Source organism: Nilaparvata lugens, chromosome 6 (genome assembly GCF_014356525.2).
Source record: "Nilaparvata lugens isolate BPH chromosome 6, ASM1435652v1, whole genome shotgun sequence".
Classification (NCBI taxonomy): domain Eukaryota; kingdom Metazoa; phylum Arthropoda; class Insecta; order Hemiptera; family Delphacidae; genus Nilaparvata; species Nilaparvata lugens.
In genome coordinates, this window is record NC_052509.1 from 48,215,785 (window position 1) to 48,230,352 (window position 14,568).

Below are 14,568 nucleotides of genomic sequence, written 5' to 3' on the forward strand. Positions count from 1 at the left end.
TATGATATTTCGAACCACAATAGGCCACTAAAAGCCTCTTAGTATGAGAACGCATTTCCCTCTTCCTTTTTCACAAAATTACTCGTTCCTTTACATTTTTTACTTAGCTTGTACTAATCTACTGTCCATTTCTTATCAAATTTGCATTATTTGCTATTAATCAATTACTGGAGGAACAGTTAATTTATTTCTTTTGTATGTTGTGAATCATGTCGAAACTGTAGAATGAATTATACTATATTGAGTTCTATAGGGTTGCTTTCTACGTATTGTTGTATTTTGTGGCAAATAAGTTGAACTTCAAATTGTTCCACATAAATTGGAAAACTCAACTTTATAGGTATTTTCCTTACCAGTAGCATTTTGGTTAGATTTATCTATCGATCGATGAATTGTAATAATTCTATGTTAACGAGTTTCTAATTTGATCTATAATAGATATAACTTAGATGGGTACCTATATATTTCCAAAGACACTCAGTCCACCCTTCATACCTTATCTAGACATTTACCCAAACTTACCTTGAGATATTTTACAGCTATGAGAGCCATAAGCATGATTTAACGCCCAGATACTCATGATCGAAATTTAATTATAATTATTAGATATATTGTTGCCAATTGATATTTTGTTTTAAAAAACTGTGATTAGCCTAGCTAACCAACTAGTTATTATATGGTTGCGAGATTTCGTTGAAAAATCTCACCCAGACCCAAGATTCACAATATTTTTCAACAAAAAGTTGTCAGGCTCAAGGATCGTTCTAACAAATATCAAAAAATGAATGATAAATGCTTGTTTATGATATTATCATACCAACTACGATGATAGAAAGCACTACCGTTTGTCCTTAAAATATCTGTGGTAGGGAGCACCAAAAATGCTTTTTCGTTTGAAAAAATCAAATTCATTACATAATACAAAGCTTTTCGGATGAACATTAGATTTCATGGTATGGTGATTATGAATATTTGTTGAGTCTCAGAATACGTGAAGAACATTCGCATATGCTATTACCAGAGTGGCACATGTTCTTTTTTCTTATGTTTTGTCAGAATAGAGATGGTTTGGGAGAGTCGTAAAAGTGTTGCAATGGGTGGAAGGGTTGAATTGGATTGACTGCCATTTTTGTCAACGGATTTTCACTTCCGGAATCTGACTTTCTCCAGCATCTAAAGCTGTGTTTTTTGGTTCATGTAATCATTATCCATTATCAACCATTATCTCCTCTTGGGAGATTTTCTCGTGAAATTCAATCTCATTTCATACAGGGCGCAAAACTAGTGACATTTTATTTTTTCAATTTACTGCTTCTGATGTGAAGTGAAAAAATAATGAGGGAATAAGGAGGGACATTCCTGGCCGATGAGACTAATTTTTCAGTTCACTAAGCGTAATAGTGTCTCAGTTGAGACAAATTCAACAACGTTTTTTTCCTTCTCGAAAGAGTTTGAATCTCAACTAAGATCCAAGTAGAGCAAGAAAATTTATTTCTTTTCTCATTAAATTTTCTCTGGAAGATTTCAAAAAACTATATATTATAAGAAAATTTAATTGTAACAGTCATAACAGAACTCAATCTAACTACTCAGTCATAACACAAATGAATGAAACTTAATAGAAACTTCTTCAATAATGTAATTAAATATTAAGTAGCCCACCCCCACCTAGATAGTTCAAAATGTAAGTTCTCATCATCATTGTCCAGGGGTGGTGCCCGGGCACCCACCACCCAACCACTCGCTAGTCATATTCAGCTAGTTCATATCCCCCATAAAATGAGAACCCAAAAATGTCGTCAGTAGTAATTTTATACAATGCTGATGACACCTTTTTTGGGACCCCCCAAGATTTAATTCAAAGCCCACCCCACGAATTTATGAGGACACAGTCTGTGTTCAAAAGCCCCCCTTCCCGAGGTGGCAGTAGTCCTGCATCACCCACGCACATGCCTTGAGGTTATGTGGGCATCACCATCAGTAAAATAATTAGTGAATCCAATCAACACAGAAGAGTTGAAATTTGTTTTGAACTATTTCAATATTTAGTTCGGCTGTATTAATCTTTATAAAGACTATTTACTTTTGATATCTTGTTGAATAATTTATTATATTGAACAAGTTTTGGTCAACGAATGTGATTATTTTGTTTTTTCAACTTATTTCAACCTAATCCTCAACATATATGATCTATTCCTCGATCCTCCCCGATCCTCATTCCATCATCAGTTCGCTGTGAGTTTTGCGGCTGAATCTGCTGTTTATCTTTGGCTCTCAGCAGACGAACAATTGAGAGTAGAGTTTAGCTGGCCACAATCATTAGCAATTTCAAAGTAAATGAGTGTGGCTCTGGCATGGCATTGAAAGCAAATCCCCTGGCAGCCAGGGCCAACCAATTGTGTGCGCAATCGATTAAATATAATTCGCTCGAGTATTTCCGTGGCTCGAGTCTGAGGAGCTTTGTCTCAGACTTTTTTGTGCAAGTATCACTCTGCTCGCCTGCTGCTTCTGGCTTTTCATTTACTGTTGAGAGTTGAGATTGCGTTGATGCGAGTTCTCCGTCCTTGTCGGCCCATTTCCATCGGCCCGCATCGACCCATTTCTCTCTCTCTCTCTCTTTCCCTCGTTCCCTATCACACACATAGTAGCGGCCTACCCCTGTTCTCCTTCCTACTTTTCATTGTTGATCTGCCATGCGGCATGCGCCTTAGCACTCCACTCTCTAGCTTTCAATCGGCTCTAGACACTCTGTCGATACTGAATATCAGACTTCTTGCCTTTTTCTACATATTCAACATCTCCAAGATTTCCATATTGGGTCTCATATTGTCTATTCTCTGTTCATTTAGAAATTCTTGCTGACATTGCTGTCCCTTATAGTAGGACGTCATTTCTTTGATAATTTTATGTTATTGAATTTTGTATTTTTCATATTTCGAACATCATTTAATAGCCTAGTTCTAGATTCTGTACATGATGTTCTATTCATGATAACACTCATTAAATCGGAATTACTGTTGGATGATCAATAATTTATAGGCTACAGAAAATATAACTTAATAATAATTAACGTATAGTATGTGCATCGTAATCAATTTCCATCAGTAGAGATCACTTTTGAATATTTGATGAATTTCACATTGGAGTTGAATACATTTCAGTATAAAAAAGAGTAAATGGGAGGTACAGTGATTACTAGGACAAATCTAATTAGGGAATAAGTTAGCTTCGATATTAAATTCAGGATAGCCAAATATGAATGTGATTGGAAAAGTTGGTTCAATCCTGCCGAATCTCAATTATATCCGCCCAATATATGATGGATTTGAAATCGTTCAATACTCTTCATGTTTTTTCTCCAATATTCCATGGGATTCAATGAATTTTTCAATCCTCAACGCAAGTAGTGTTGATATTGTTATATGTTCATATTTCTGGTCCGTTGCTAATACATTTCAAAATAATCGCCGAACTTGCTTCAAGATGGAATTTGGCAAGCGCTTGAATGGAATATGGATAATTGAAAACGGGGGTTGATTTGGCTTTTTAACGCACATGCACTGACAAGCGACGTAAGCAGTGCGAGACGCGACATCAGATCTGATCCATAATCAAAGCTGATTCCCGCTGATTCAAAGCTCGTCCTCGTCCCGTCACTGAAAGTTTGAAGAGTATTATCATCCGTCGAAGTTGTCTCCACCGGAAAACTTTTGCTGCTTGATTTAATATTGTCAAACGAGTAAAAGGGTGTGTGGAAACTTCTGCTAACGCCTGAAATTCATGCTGGTAGTCTAGTGGATTGTAAATAATTTGAAGCTGGCGAATTGAAAGTTACTGGTTGTAAGTAGATTCATGATAATATAAATCAAACTTTGAACACAGAAGCAGCATCAATGCTGAATGGATAACAAATTAAATAAGAATTAGAAGTTTGATGATTTACTACTGTTTGCACATTATCATACGTAAAGCTTAGGGAAAATGCTTCAATTTATCAGGAATTCATTTCAACATATTTCAATTTCTCTCCAATGATACAGGACAAGCAATACTAATAGGTGGTACAGAGTAGGCTTAACATACGGTACGTAACTTTTAAAACAACAACATGAGAACATATACATGAACTACCTACATCATGAGAATCCCATCAGAACATAACTGATTATTCTTTATTATTTTTCTACAAAAAGCACAGTTTGGGGGAGAAAAACTAAGAATACCTTGTACTATTTCTCTTCACTTTAACAAAATTTTCAGTCCAAAAATATTTATACAAACTTTATTTTCAAATACCAAAATCATGATTCTACTCTCATAATATTACTGAAATTTACTTGCAAATCATGATAAGTATTTTGTTAATAGACAACTTCCGAAGGTTGAAGCTTTTCAGATGCTCTTATTTTTACCGATTTATACGAGTAGTCTAATAAGTATCATAGTCGGTGAATAATGTAAGCATTGAACATTAAACTGTTTCGGTAGGTAGTGAAAATGCAGACAATAATATATTTATAAACTTTATTGTTAAGCCCCAATTCCTTTTCATTCTGTTATTCGTTTGCCCCAATATACATTTTCATCTTTTTTCCAATTTCCTTACTCTTATTGTCTTATTCGGTATATCCACTCAAGTAGTTATTTGTTCTTCGGAAGAAGTTTGTGAATTATCGATATCAGTACAAAAACTAATATTAATATCGAGTAATAAACATATTTATTATACATGAAGTGGAAAATTATATAAAATAATCATTTTTAATGATAATCATTAGATTCTGAGGAAAATTATACTATTTTTCTCTGATGATATAAAATTGGGATTTTCTGAGTGCGAACTGGAGACTCAGAGTGTAGCGATTGATTTATTTCAAGTCACACTACTAGCAATTGTTACTGGCTATCTAACACAGACGAGTATTTTATCGTGGAGCTCGGAAGTTTGGGAATAGTTTGCCTTGCCATCCCCAGATAACTAAGTTGGTCGGTTGCTGCGAACTTGTTGGACTGCAATCTGAAACAAACTATTGTTACATAGTAGCATTCCCTTGGAAATAATAAAAACTATTCATCGTACGGTACGTAGCATTGCAGCACTAGGAGTTGCGAATGCAGTTGGGATCACCCGAAAACCTGAAATTGAGTTTTGAAGTTTTAATTACATTTTTGGAGATAACGTTCAGGAGCGGTAGTCTGTATTTTGTCCTTACAGCAAAATTATCTTTGTATTACAGTTTAAAAATGTAAAATTTCGTTGAGTTTAATACGTGATTAAAAACTTGTACTGTGTTTCTTTATGCTTTAATTACAATTTCAAAACTTATGCTGGAGATATTCCACTCGCTTGAATACCATAATTTAGTGAATAGTATTAGAACGTGTTGTAACAATCATATTGGAAGTTAAATGAAATTCTTATAAAATTAAAATCTGTATGAAACTCAGAGAAAATACTATATTGATATCCACAAAAAGTGAAAAGACAATCACCCTCATACAATAACTTAGTAAACCTTAAAATAAGTAAAACATTATTGTGCATTTTCACGCTACTCTTGTATTACAAAGCTTGAAGATATTTTGATGTTCCAAGACATAATGAAGTTTCCATGTAGATTATAGCTGCTTCACATGAGAGGTTCAATTTCTACAATGCGATCTCATATTTTCCTCATATAGATTAATAATATATTTTTAATTTAGATAGCGCAGCAATGCGACAGAAGTTGATATTATATTGTCCTAGAACTTGAGTGAGATGTGTTCTGCTCCGAAGGACTTTCGGGAGATTAAGTTGGTCACATCTGGCACTATTATAGCACTAAGGGCATTTCCTAGCAAGGGCACAAATTGTGTAGAATTACAGTCTTGGTTGTTAACGTTAGTCAAGACAGGAGTTATGGACTTAAGAAAGGTGACACACCATAAGTAAACATGACTCTGAAAATAATATAACATATACGTTACCTGAAGCATAAAGATACATTTAATAAATTATTGTAGCTTGAGCTATTTAATTTGTATAGCTGAGTGGAATATGTATTGATATTCAATTTATCTACCATATTTATTCTTTCACAAGATCTTATTATATTGTGATTGGATTTGTTTTCAAGTTATAAGTTGTGTATTATTCAATGTATAAATAAATTAATAATTTTCTTTTTGTTACAGGGGAATTATGCAAAATTTTTGAAGAACTTACACACTGAACAAATAAATAAATTGCAATTGAAGAACCAGAACGAATGTGAACTTCTAGAAGACATACGGTGAGTAGACAAATACACAATAATTAACAGTTTTAAACTTGATAAATCAATTGACGTTACAGCCAATTTAGCTTGAAATACTCCGAATAATAATTACTTTTCAATCCATATAGTGTTCAATGATCATGTGCAATGTGTTTGAAGTTCTTTAAAATTACCAGTTCCCTTCTGAATGCTTTTTCGAGCATCGATAATTTGTGTTTTACGATCATAGAAATACAGGTACTGTATTCATACATTTTGTACCAAGCTATTTTTATAAGGTAATATTTTCAAACTTGTCTTTCCAGTAGGTCGATCTTCACCAAGGATATTCCAAACAATTTTTATCATAAGACCTAAAAATGTTTGTAATATTTTTAGTTCAAATTTTAATTTTTCCAACAGAAGTTAGCCTACTATTAAAATTTTTACTGGATAATGTCATATTTAGCTACTGCAATCTGTGCAAACCTTAGATTGCAGCATTGCTCTTATGGATGAGATAAGTGCTGCCAGATTTCGCAGAATCCAGAGCCTGTGAGCTAATTGTGTGATAGAAAGAGAGCGTTGCCCTTTTTGATAGAATCAGAATAAAAACGACAACAGTGTGCTCCTATTGTTATATTGAAATAGCATTGGTCATAAAGTGTTTTCGGGATTTTATCTTAGTTATAATATAGTTTTATCAGAATATTAATAATGAAATTAATTACTGTTTTCTCTTTTTTCAGGAATTTTATTTTAAAGAAATCAGCAATAGAGAAATCTTATTCAGAAGTGAGTATTGCTGCATAGTTTGGTATCAATTTAACCATCATAATTGATTTTTTGAAGATCCATACCTAGGTATTACCTATTCAGTACATAGTACATATTTCAATCAAATCAGCTACTACCAATTGGAATCTCTATAAATCTCATACAAAAAATGGTATTCGTCAGTTGTGCAAGCATTTAGCCTTGAAGTAGCCTATATTTGTAAAATTATATCAACTTCATCTTATAAACATTGGAATTGAATAATATGTTACTCAATTTAATATTTGAATCTATTGATCTCGATTTGAAATGTTTTTAAGTCAATAATCTTGAAGTGATGAAGACTATTTCTAAATACACAATAAGCAATCAGGTTGCTTATAAGTTGAATGCTGAAATTATGAATAAAAGATAATGGCAAGAAAGTAAAAGTAAGTGATAAACTGGAAGAAACAGTGGAAAATGAGACACTATTGCTCATGAGCTAATTAAAAAATGGAACAATATTGGACAGTTTTTATTATATCCAAACTACGTTATAATTTTTATTATGTCCATATTTTTTTTTCGTTTGTTCCAGGCACTTTTAAAAATATCATCAGCTTTTCTGAACAAGAAAATTCCCAATATTCCTGATATAAAGACTGAAGGCTCCGAAGAAAAATGGTGAGTATTTTGAAATATAAATAATAATGGTTTGTGATCTGGAGGAATCTTCGCTCCTAGCCTTTCTTTGAAAATTTATTCTCGTAAAGTGGGCTACATTAAATATGATGAGTTCTGATAGATTCTTATGTGAAGAGGGAAAATCGGATAAGAAAAATGAATGATATAAGTAATCTGTCTAAATAAATAATTGGTGAGCTGAGATTGATAATAGAATATTAGAGAAAAGCAGCCAGTTGAGTACGATAAAAATGGATGGTTTTCCTAAATGTGTATCAAGTAATCGTATTGATCTGAGAGATAAGTCAGAAAAGATTGTGACAGCCCCACTAGGATAAATGAACATTAGAGCTCTCTCTCTCACTCTCTCTCTCTCTTTGTTGAAATGTCTCAATCTTTGTAAAGTTCTCCAGCTACAATGCTCGGACGCTGGTGTTTTCGCAGAAGCGTAAACTGGCGGTAAGCGGCGTCCTGATTCGTGAAGACCCTACCAAGAGGCGGTTGGCTCTCTACAGAGACACAATCAGCAAGTATGGTGTACAAAATGTTTGAACCAACGAGGGTAAAATGTTCGTGAATGAAGGCAAGCGGTCGGTAGCTACTTTTGCAGAGTATGCTGATGGCGGCGAACGACAACACGCTGATGATGAACAATAATATTATAATCTTTCATCGAATACCGTGATGGTCTTCTTTACTTTGTCGATGCTCACCTCCGTATGTAATAGTGTTTCATTCTGAGAACATAACCATTCTACTACTAAAAAAAAAATGAAGTAATTTTATTTATATTTTGATTTTTTTCTCTTTATATCTCTGATTCGAGTTTGGATGTATTTTTGTAATTTGATGTTTGCCATAGGTCTCCTCAGACCTGGCAAAGGAAATAAAATAAATCAATCAATCTCTCTCTCTCTTTTTCTCTCTCTCTCTTTGATGATTCCAAACCCATTATCATTCAATATCTAATTGAAAAATTGCGGAATCGTTCGTTAAATATCATCAATAAAATGAATGAATTATAGTTTAATATTTTTAGTGAATGGAAAACATGCAACATCAACCAATACACAATAATATTGTCATTCAAAAACTAATTAAGATGCATCTACTGTGAAATCGTTAATCAGGTTTTAGTTTCCAGACAAAAGTTGTGTTGCGTTAAGAGTTCATTTGCTAAGCTCCACAGGGGAGCTTGAATCCAGTAGATTATTGTAATAATTACAACGAATATCACACCTGACATCAATAGAAAATAAGTGAAGTCAGGTAGCTTGATTTTCGGGCTAGAAAAGAAAATTAGGTAGGTATCTTCTTTTGATACGGTCATTTACGGTGTATTTTCAAAACCTGTATAGGATTATTAACCGTTAAATAACGTAGTATATTTACCATATATTATACAGTATAATAAATTAAATGAATTGTACACTGTTATTGTACAATTGTAGAGAGATGTTGAAGAATTTTTCCAGAATTTAATGGAAATTCAATATTTTTTCTACTTTTCTTTTTTAGTTGGATAGCTTTATTCACACAAAACTCAAGCTTCAATACTCATGGCATCACCTACAACTCATATGATGTTGCCATGAGCATTTAGAAGGAACTCAAGCTTTTTTAAATAAATCAAGGTGACCAAAAATAAGTTAGTTATAAATCCATAAGACAACATATTGTGTATGAATCGTCGTAATAATTCAATGTACAAATATTTATTTTGTTTTATATCAATTGCTCGTCTACACATTTAAATTTTGTTCTGTTTTGGACTGCAAATCTTTGAAAATGTGACACAAAGTATATAACCTTCATCTCTTCTCTCCATTCATGAAATCATTATAAAATGGAAAAGTTTGTATCATTCATCCCCTCATCATCACCTTGGCTTAAAATACTTCTAGAAAGTTGCCTTTGTAAATAAATAAATAAAAAAATGTATTAATCTCTGTAAAATTTGAGGTTTGCACCTGTGGATTCATGGGTTTAAATGCTGAAATTGACTGTTTTTATTTGCAGGAACATGTGGAACGTGTGGCGGACGGTGCTGGAAGAGAACGAGAAGTTGGCGCGTGCGCGTCTGGCCGCCGTCGAAGTCTCCTCGCAGCAGATAGCTGATGACGCCAAAGTCCTTCGCTCACTCAAAATTCTCAGTTCAAAAAAGGTAAACTCTCAAACAAAATTCATAAAATATTTTGCATAAGTGATCAATTGTTTTCAGACAATAATAATTTTTTTACTACTATACCACCTACAGATTTTGAGAGGAATCAATTTTATTCCCAATCCTATCGAGAAGAGTTTCCTGTCATCCATTCTATTTTCCTGTCATCCATTCTATTTTCCTGTCATCCATTCTATTTTCTGTCATCCATTCTATTTTCTGTCATCCATTCTATTTTCCTGTCATCCATTCTATTTTCCTGTCATCCATTCTATTTTCCTGTCATCCATTCTATTTTCCTGTCATCCATTCTATTTTCCTGTCATCCATTCTATTTTCCTGTCATCCATTCTATTTTCCTGTCATCCATTCTATTTTCCTGTCATCCATTCTATTTTCCTGTCATCCATTCTATTTTCCTGTCATCCATTCTATTCCCGGTTGTAACTCAATGAAGCTCAATCTAAGTTATCAATTAATAAACATTGTGCATAATTTATTAATTGTTGATAATTTTGACAATTTTGTTGAGAATCCCCTGTTACTATAATTATTTCTGGTGTTCACTTCTTGAAGCTCAAGCCAGGTACTCACTCACTAGGGTAGTTTTAGTTTTGATTCGATTTTTTCTCAGTTCATAGACCCTTGATGAGAAGTTAGGTACTCCAGTTCAATTTCTAGGTAAGGAATTACCTTTTGTTTTTACAAGGTGTGCTAAATTTGAATTGTTCATCCTTATTGTTTTGACTTAATTTCGATTCAGATCTGTTTGACAAAAAAAAAACAATTGATTTGAAAAAATATATTTCAATATATCTTATCCTGTTTCAAGACAGGATACTTGTTGACCGCTAAATTAATAGTCTACTTATATGGGATTGTTATCCATTTTTGGCTCATCCTTTTGAAGAATTTCATCTTTTCCATAAAATCATATAGTATTTGAGATACCTGGTAAGAGTTTATTTGGTGATTTAAAATAAAAGAGGGTTTTCAAATATTATCAACAGAGCCCAAGTTGATTAATAATTTTTCATTTTCGGATCAAATAATGTAAATGAGATGACTCTTCGTGTGCAATTGAATCTCAGTAAAGTTATTTATGAAGACTGCTACACCAAATGTTTATGCAGAGTAAAGAATCATGTTGGAGAGTGGAACGAATCATTTTCTCAAGAGTGAAAAAACAATGTGAGATACTCTTCTCGAATTTCTTCAGTAATTTTGGAAACAAATGTCTCTCCCCTATTGATCCAATTATATGGAAATAGTTTTTCTCCATTATATCATGCTAATCATTAAAATAATTGCTTATTTGTTTCAGTGCATTGACCAGCTAACAATTGTTCAAAAAGAACTTCAAACATGTGTTCAAGATGTAGATAAAACGAAAAAACTTTATTTTGATGAAGAGCATTCAGCTCACGATGTAAGAGATAAAGCTAAGGATATTGAAGAAAAGTGAGTAAAATTTTTGCTTCTAAATCAAATATTATTTGATAAAAATAAAACTACTAATAATTTCGATTTAATAAGAGTCCATTCGATATTCTATTCCGATCAGAACATTATGTAGAATGCTGTATTTTACTCATTTATATAATTTTTTTATAATACACTAATAATATAATGATAATAAATATTTCAATAACTTTTCATTGGTAGATCTGCTCATGAAAAGCCATAAGATAAATATCAAATTATAATCAACACGTTGAACCCTTTCAGAAGGTTACTCTTGGAGAGATTCCAATTACTGAATGTGTTGTAATAGTTATTTCTGCAACTAGTGCGCAAAGTGACAGTTTGCTGCACCGAAAGAAACGTTTACGCACGAGCCGTAGGCGAGGGCGGAATGGTTTCTTGAGTGCAGCAGAGGAACTTTGCGCACGTATTTCACATTAAATTTTTCCTACAGTTACCATTGAATACGAGAAGTGGTTGATTATGGTAAAATGATGGCTGAAATCCATCAAATGATTGTCTGTATAATTTTGTTATTAATAACAACTTTAATTTATTTTAAACTTGATAAACCAATTGAAAATTAATAATCAATAATTTATTCAAATTAAAAATTAGATTTATCCAATTAATTTGAAAATTTGAATAATTTTGAGTAAATCTTAATTTCTAAAAAAAATTTCAATCAATTTATGAATGAAAAAAATATTATTTGAAATAATTAATAATATTCAAAATTCATACCGGTAATTTAATGAGTTCTCATTTTTATTTACTTGAAAATCATAAAAAATATAGATTGAACAAAATACACGCATTCAAAATACGCGCCAACAATGTCAACAGCTGATTGGGATGGCTGCAAGATAATACGCAAAGTACCGTATTAAGAGTACGCAAAGTAATACTTTGCGCACTAGAGCGGAAAAGTGATTCTTTGCGTTCTGTAATCAGTGCAGGAATGGTCACTTTTCTAGGTAACTGTAGGAAAAAAATTATAGTTGATGAGAATTTTGTGTCTGATGTTTTTCTTTCACTTCTTCTTGTTACTATAGCCTACTTTCAGATTGAAATTAAGGATGAGAAATAATATCAAAATCCTATTTATTATGTATTCCATTATTACAAAACTTAATTATCAATTGAATAAAATTATAGGCTTATTATTTTTAAATATTGAATAAGATTGAGATGGAATATGGAAAAGGCGGATGTGAAGAAGAAAAGAGAGAAAAAGGAATGAGGGGCAGAAAAATCAAACCAAAAACAAAAAGAACGGATTAGGACAATGCTAGTCATTTCAAAAAGTATATAGTCTAGTTTTAGAAATTAAAATATTCTTATCCTATCTACATCCAATAACCAACCACCTATCAATGTGACATTTGTATACACGTATGGAATGTGCTTCAATGTCTAATGTATTTTCTCATGTTTTATGTTTATGTTTTACGCTTGTTTTAAATTTCTTCAATAGTGTGGAATCTGCAATTTTACCTATTTAGTATGTGAATATTAATCCTACAATAAGTTAAAACACTAAGAAAAATATATGTAAATTAGTTTTATAAAATTCCAGAAATCTATGCAGACTTGGTTTTTTATGATTATAAAAATTCTGAAATGTTCCAGGTTAAAAAAGAAGAAGGGCTCCTTTTTCCAATCAATCACTTCTCTACAGAAAAATAGTGCGAAGGTGAGTCGAATAACGCTATTATTCAGTTTATATTATCGCCTAATTCAATTAAAACGCTTGAATCTTCATAGTCTGCTTCAATTAAAAACTCTTAAATGTGGCTACCAGAGGTGAAGTTTTATACAGTAGTAACACAGTTTAATTAACCCAATATAATTATTATTCGTTACCGATTTCAGAATATGTCACATTACCGTCATATTGAAGTCTATAAAGTAAGAAGGAATCTGCAACTTCAATAATTGAAGAATTATTACATGTCATATTTTGATCAAAACTACATAAATTCTTGGAAAAAACATTGAATAAAAAATATTTTTCTTATCCACTTATTTTATACTTGATGGATGGATAAACTATTCAACAATCGTATTTTTCATTAATATAAAGTTATTGATTGAGAAAATGGTTTTGTTGCAGGTGACTTCAAAACGAGACGCACTAGAAGAGAAATCATCAGGTGCAAGAAACGATTACCTTCTCAGTCTGGCGTCGGCCAACGCTCATCAAACTCGTTATTTCGTTACCGATTTACAAAATACCATTATTGTAAGTTCATTCATTTTATTTGTCCATTCATTCGTTGACAATAAATACAATATCGGAAGAATGAACAGGCATTTCCCATAAATGATTCAACCCCTAATTTAAAGCTCCAGAGTTTATCAGTGTTCATGACCATCTAATATAATAATTCATTGATAGTACAAAAGTAGCTGAACGCTAAAGTTATAAATTTCTGAGATACATACATTTCTAATATACATTTCAAATCCAGAGAAAAATAATAATAAACATTATATTCTTTGATAACAGTGATGCTAATAATTCATGGATAATCTTATTATATTTGGTATCTCTTCATTTTGCAGACAATGGAAGCACTTGTTTATGAAAAAGTAGCAGACTATTTGACTCTAATAGGAAGAACTGAACTTTTAACCTGTACAGCAACACAAACGTCTTTTATAAGAATAAGAGATCAGGCTCAAAAGGTGAGTACCTATCAGTATTGCATTTCAATTATTACATTCCAATTATAGTTTTCCTATCACAGAATTTCAACATTGCATCTAGTTGGGTGAATGAAAACAAAATAATTCTGTTGTTTAACTGAATAACAAGTTGATGGATATGAAATCTTGGTTTACCATTTACGTTAACCCTCCGTAAATATACTTATCCACATCACATTAATGTAGCTTTAAATTATAAAATCACTTTACATGTGTTGTATTGAGTTAGTTAGGGAATTTGAGTAATTCTGGAATCAAATTTTAAACGTTCCTACTGTTTGTTACCTGTGCGATACTCCCTTTTTAATTGTTATAGCTAGCTCTTGGAAATTCAAGTACGTGATGCTAAAATAAATTAATACTTACAGTTTTTTATCTATAGTAATGACAAAGAAAATTATTAATAACGAGAAATGATCAATTCAATTCGTATGTAAGTTATTTCTCATTTCTTACTTTGATTTCAATCATAAGTGATTGTGTACGGTACAATCATAAGAAAGGAACAAAAGGGGTACGGTAAGCCCAAAACTGTTTCTATTCCTC

General features: G+C 32.2%; 1 protein-coding gene across 5 annotated transcripts in view; it reads left to right on the forward strand.

The window, feature by feature from the left end:
• Positions 1-14,568, forward strand: part of LOC111051532 (protein nervous wreck) — a 50,844-nt gene that overhangs the window by 6,486 nt on the left and 29,790 nt on the right. For 4 of the 5 annotated variants that reach the window (XM_039430980.1, XM_039430979.1, XM_039430976.1 and 1 more), the window contains exons 2-9: positions 6,178-6,275; positions 6,989-7,034; positions 7,597-7,682; positions 9,702-9,846; positions 11,171-11,307; positions 12,943-13,006; positions 13,427-13,555; positions 13,879-14,001. In XM_039430980.1, the coding sequence (XP_039286914.1) occupies positions 6,178-6,275; positions 6,989-7,034; positions 7,597-7,682; positions 9,702-9,846; positions 11,171-11,307; positions 12,943-13,006; positions 13,427-13,555; positions 13,879-14,001 (828 nt within the window). Of the gene's footprint in view, positions 1-6,177; positions 6,276-6,988; positions 7,035-7,596; positions 7,683-9,701; positions 9,847-11,168; positions 11,308-12,942; positions 13,007-13,426; positions 13,556-13,878; positions 14,002-14,568 lie in introns of those variants that run through there. The other variant, XM_039430978.1, reaches the window with a different exon arrangement.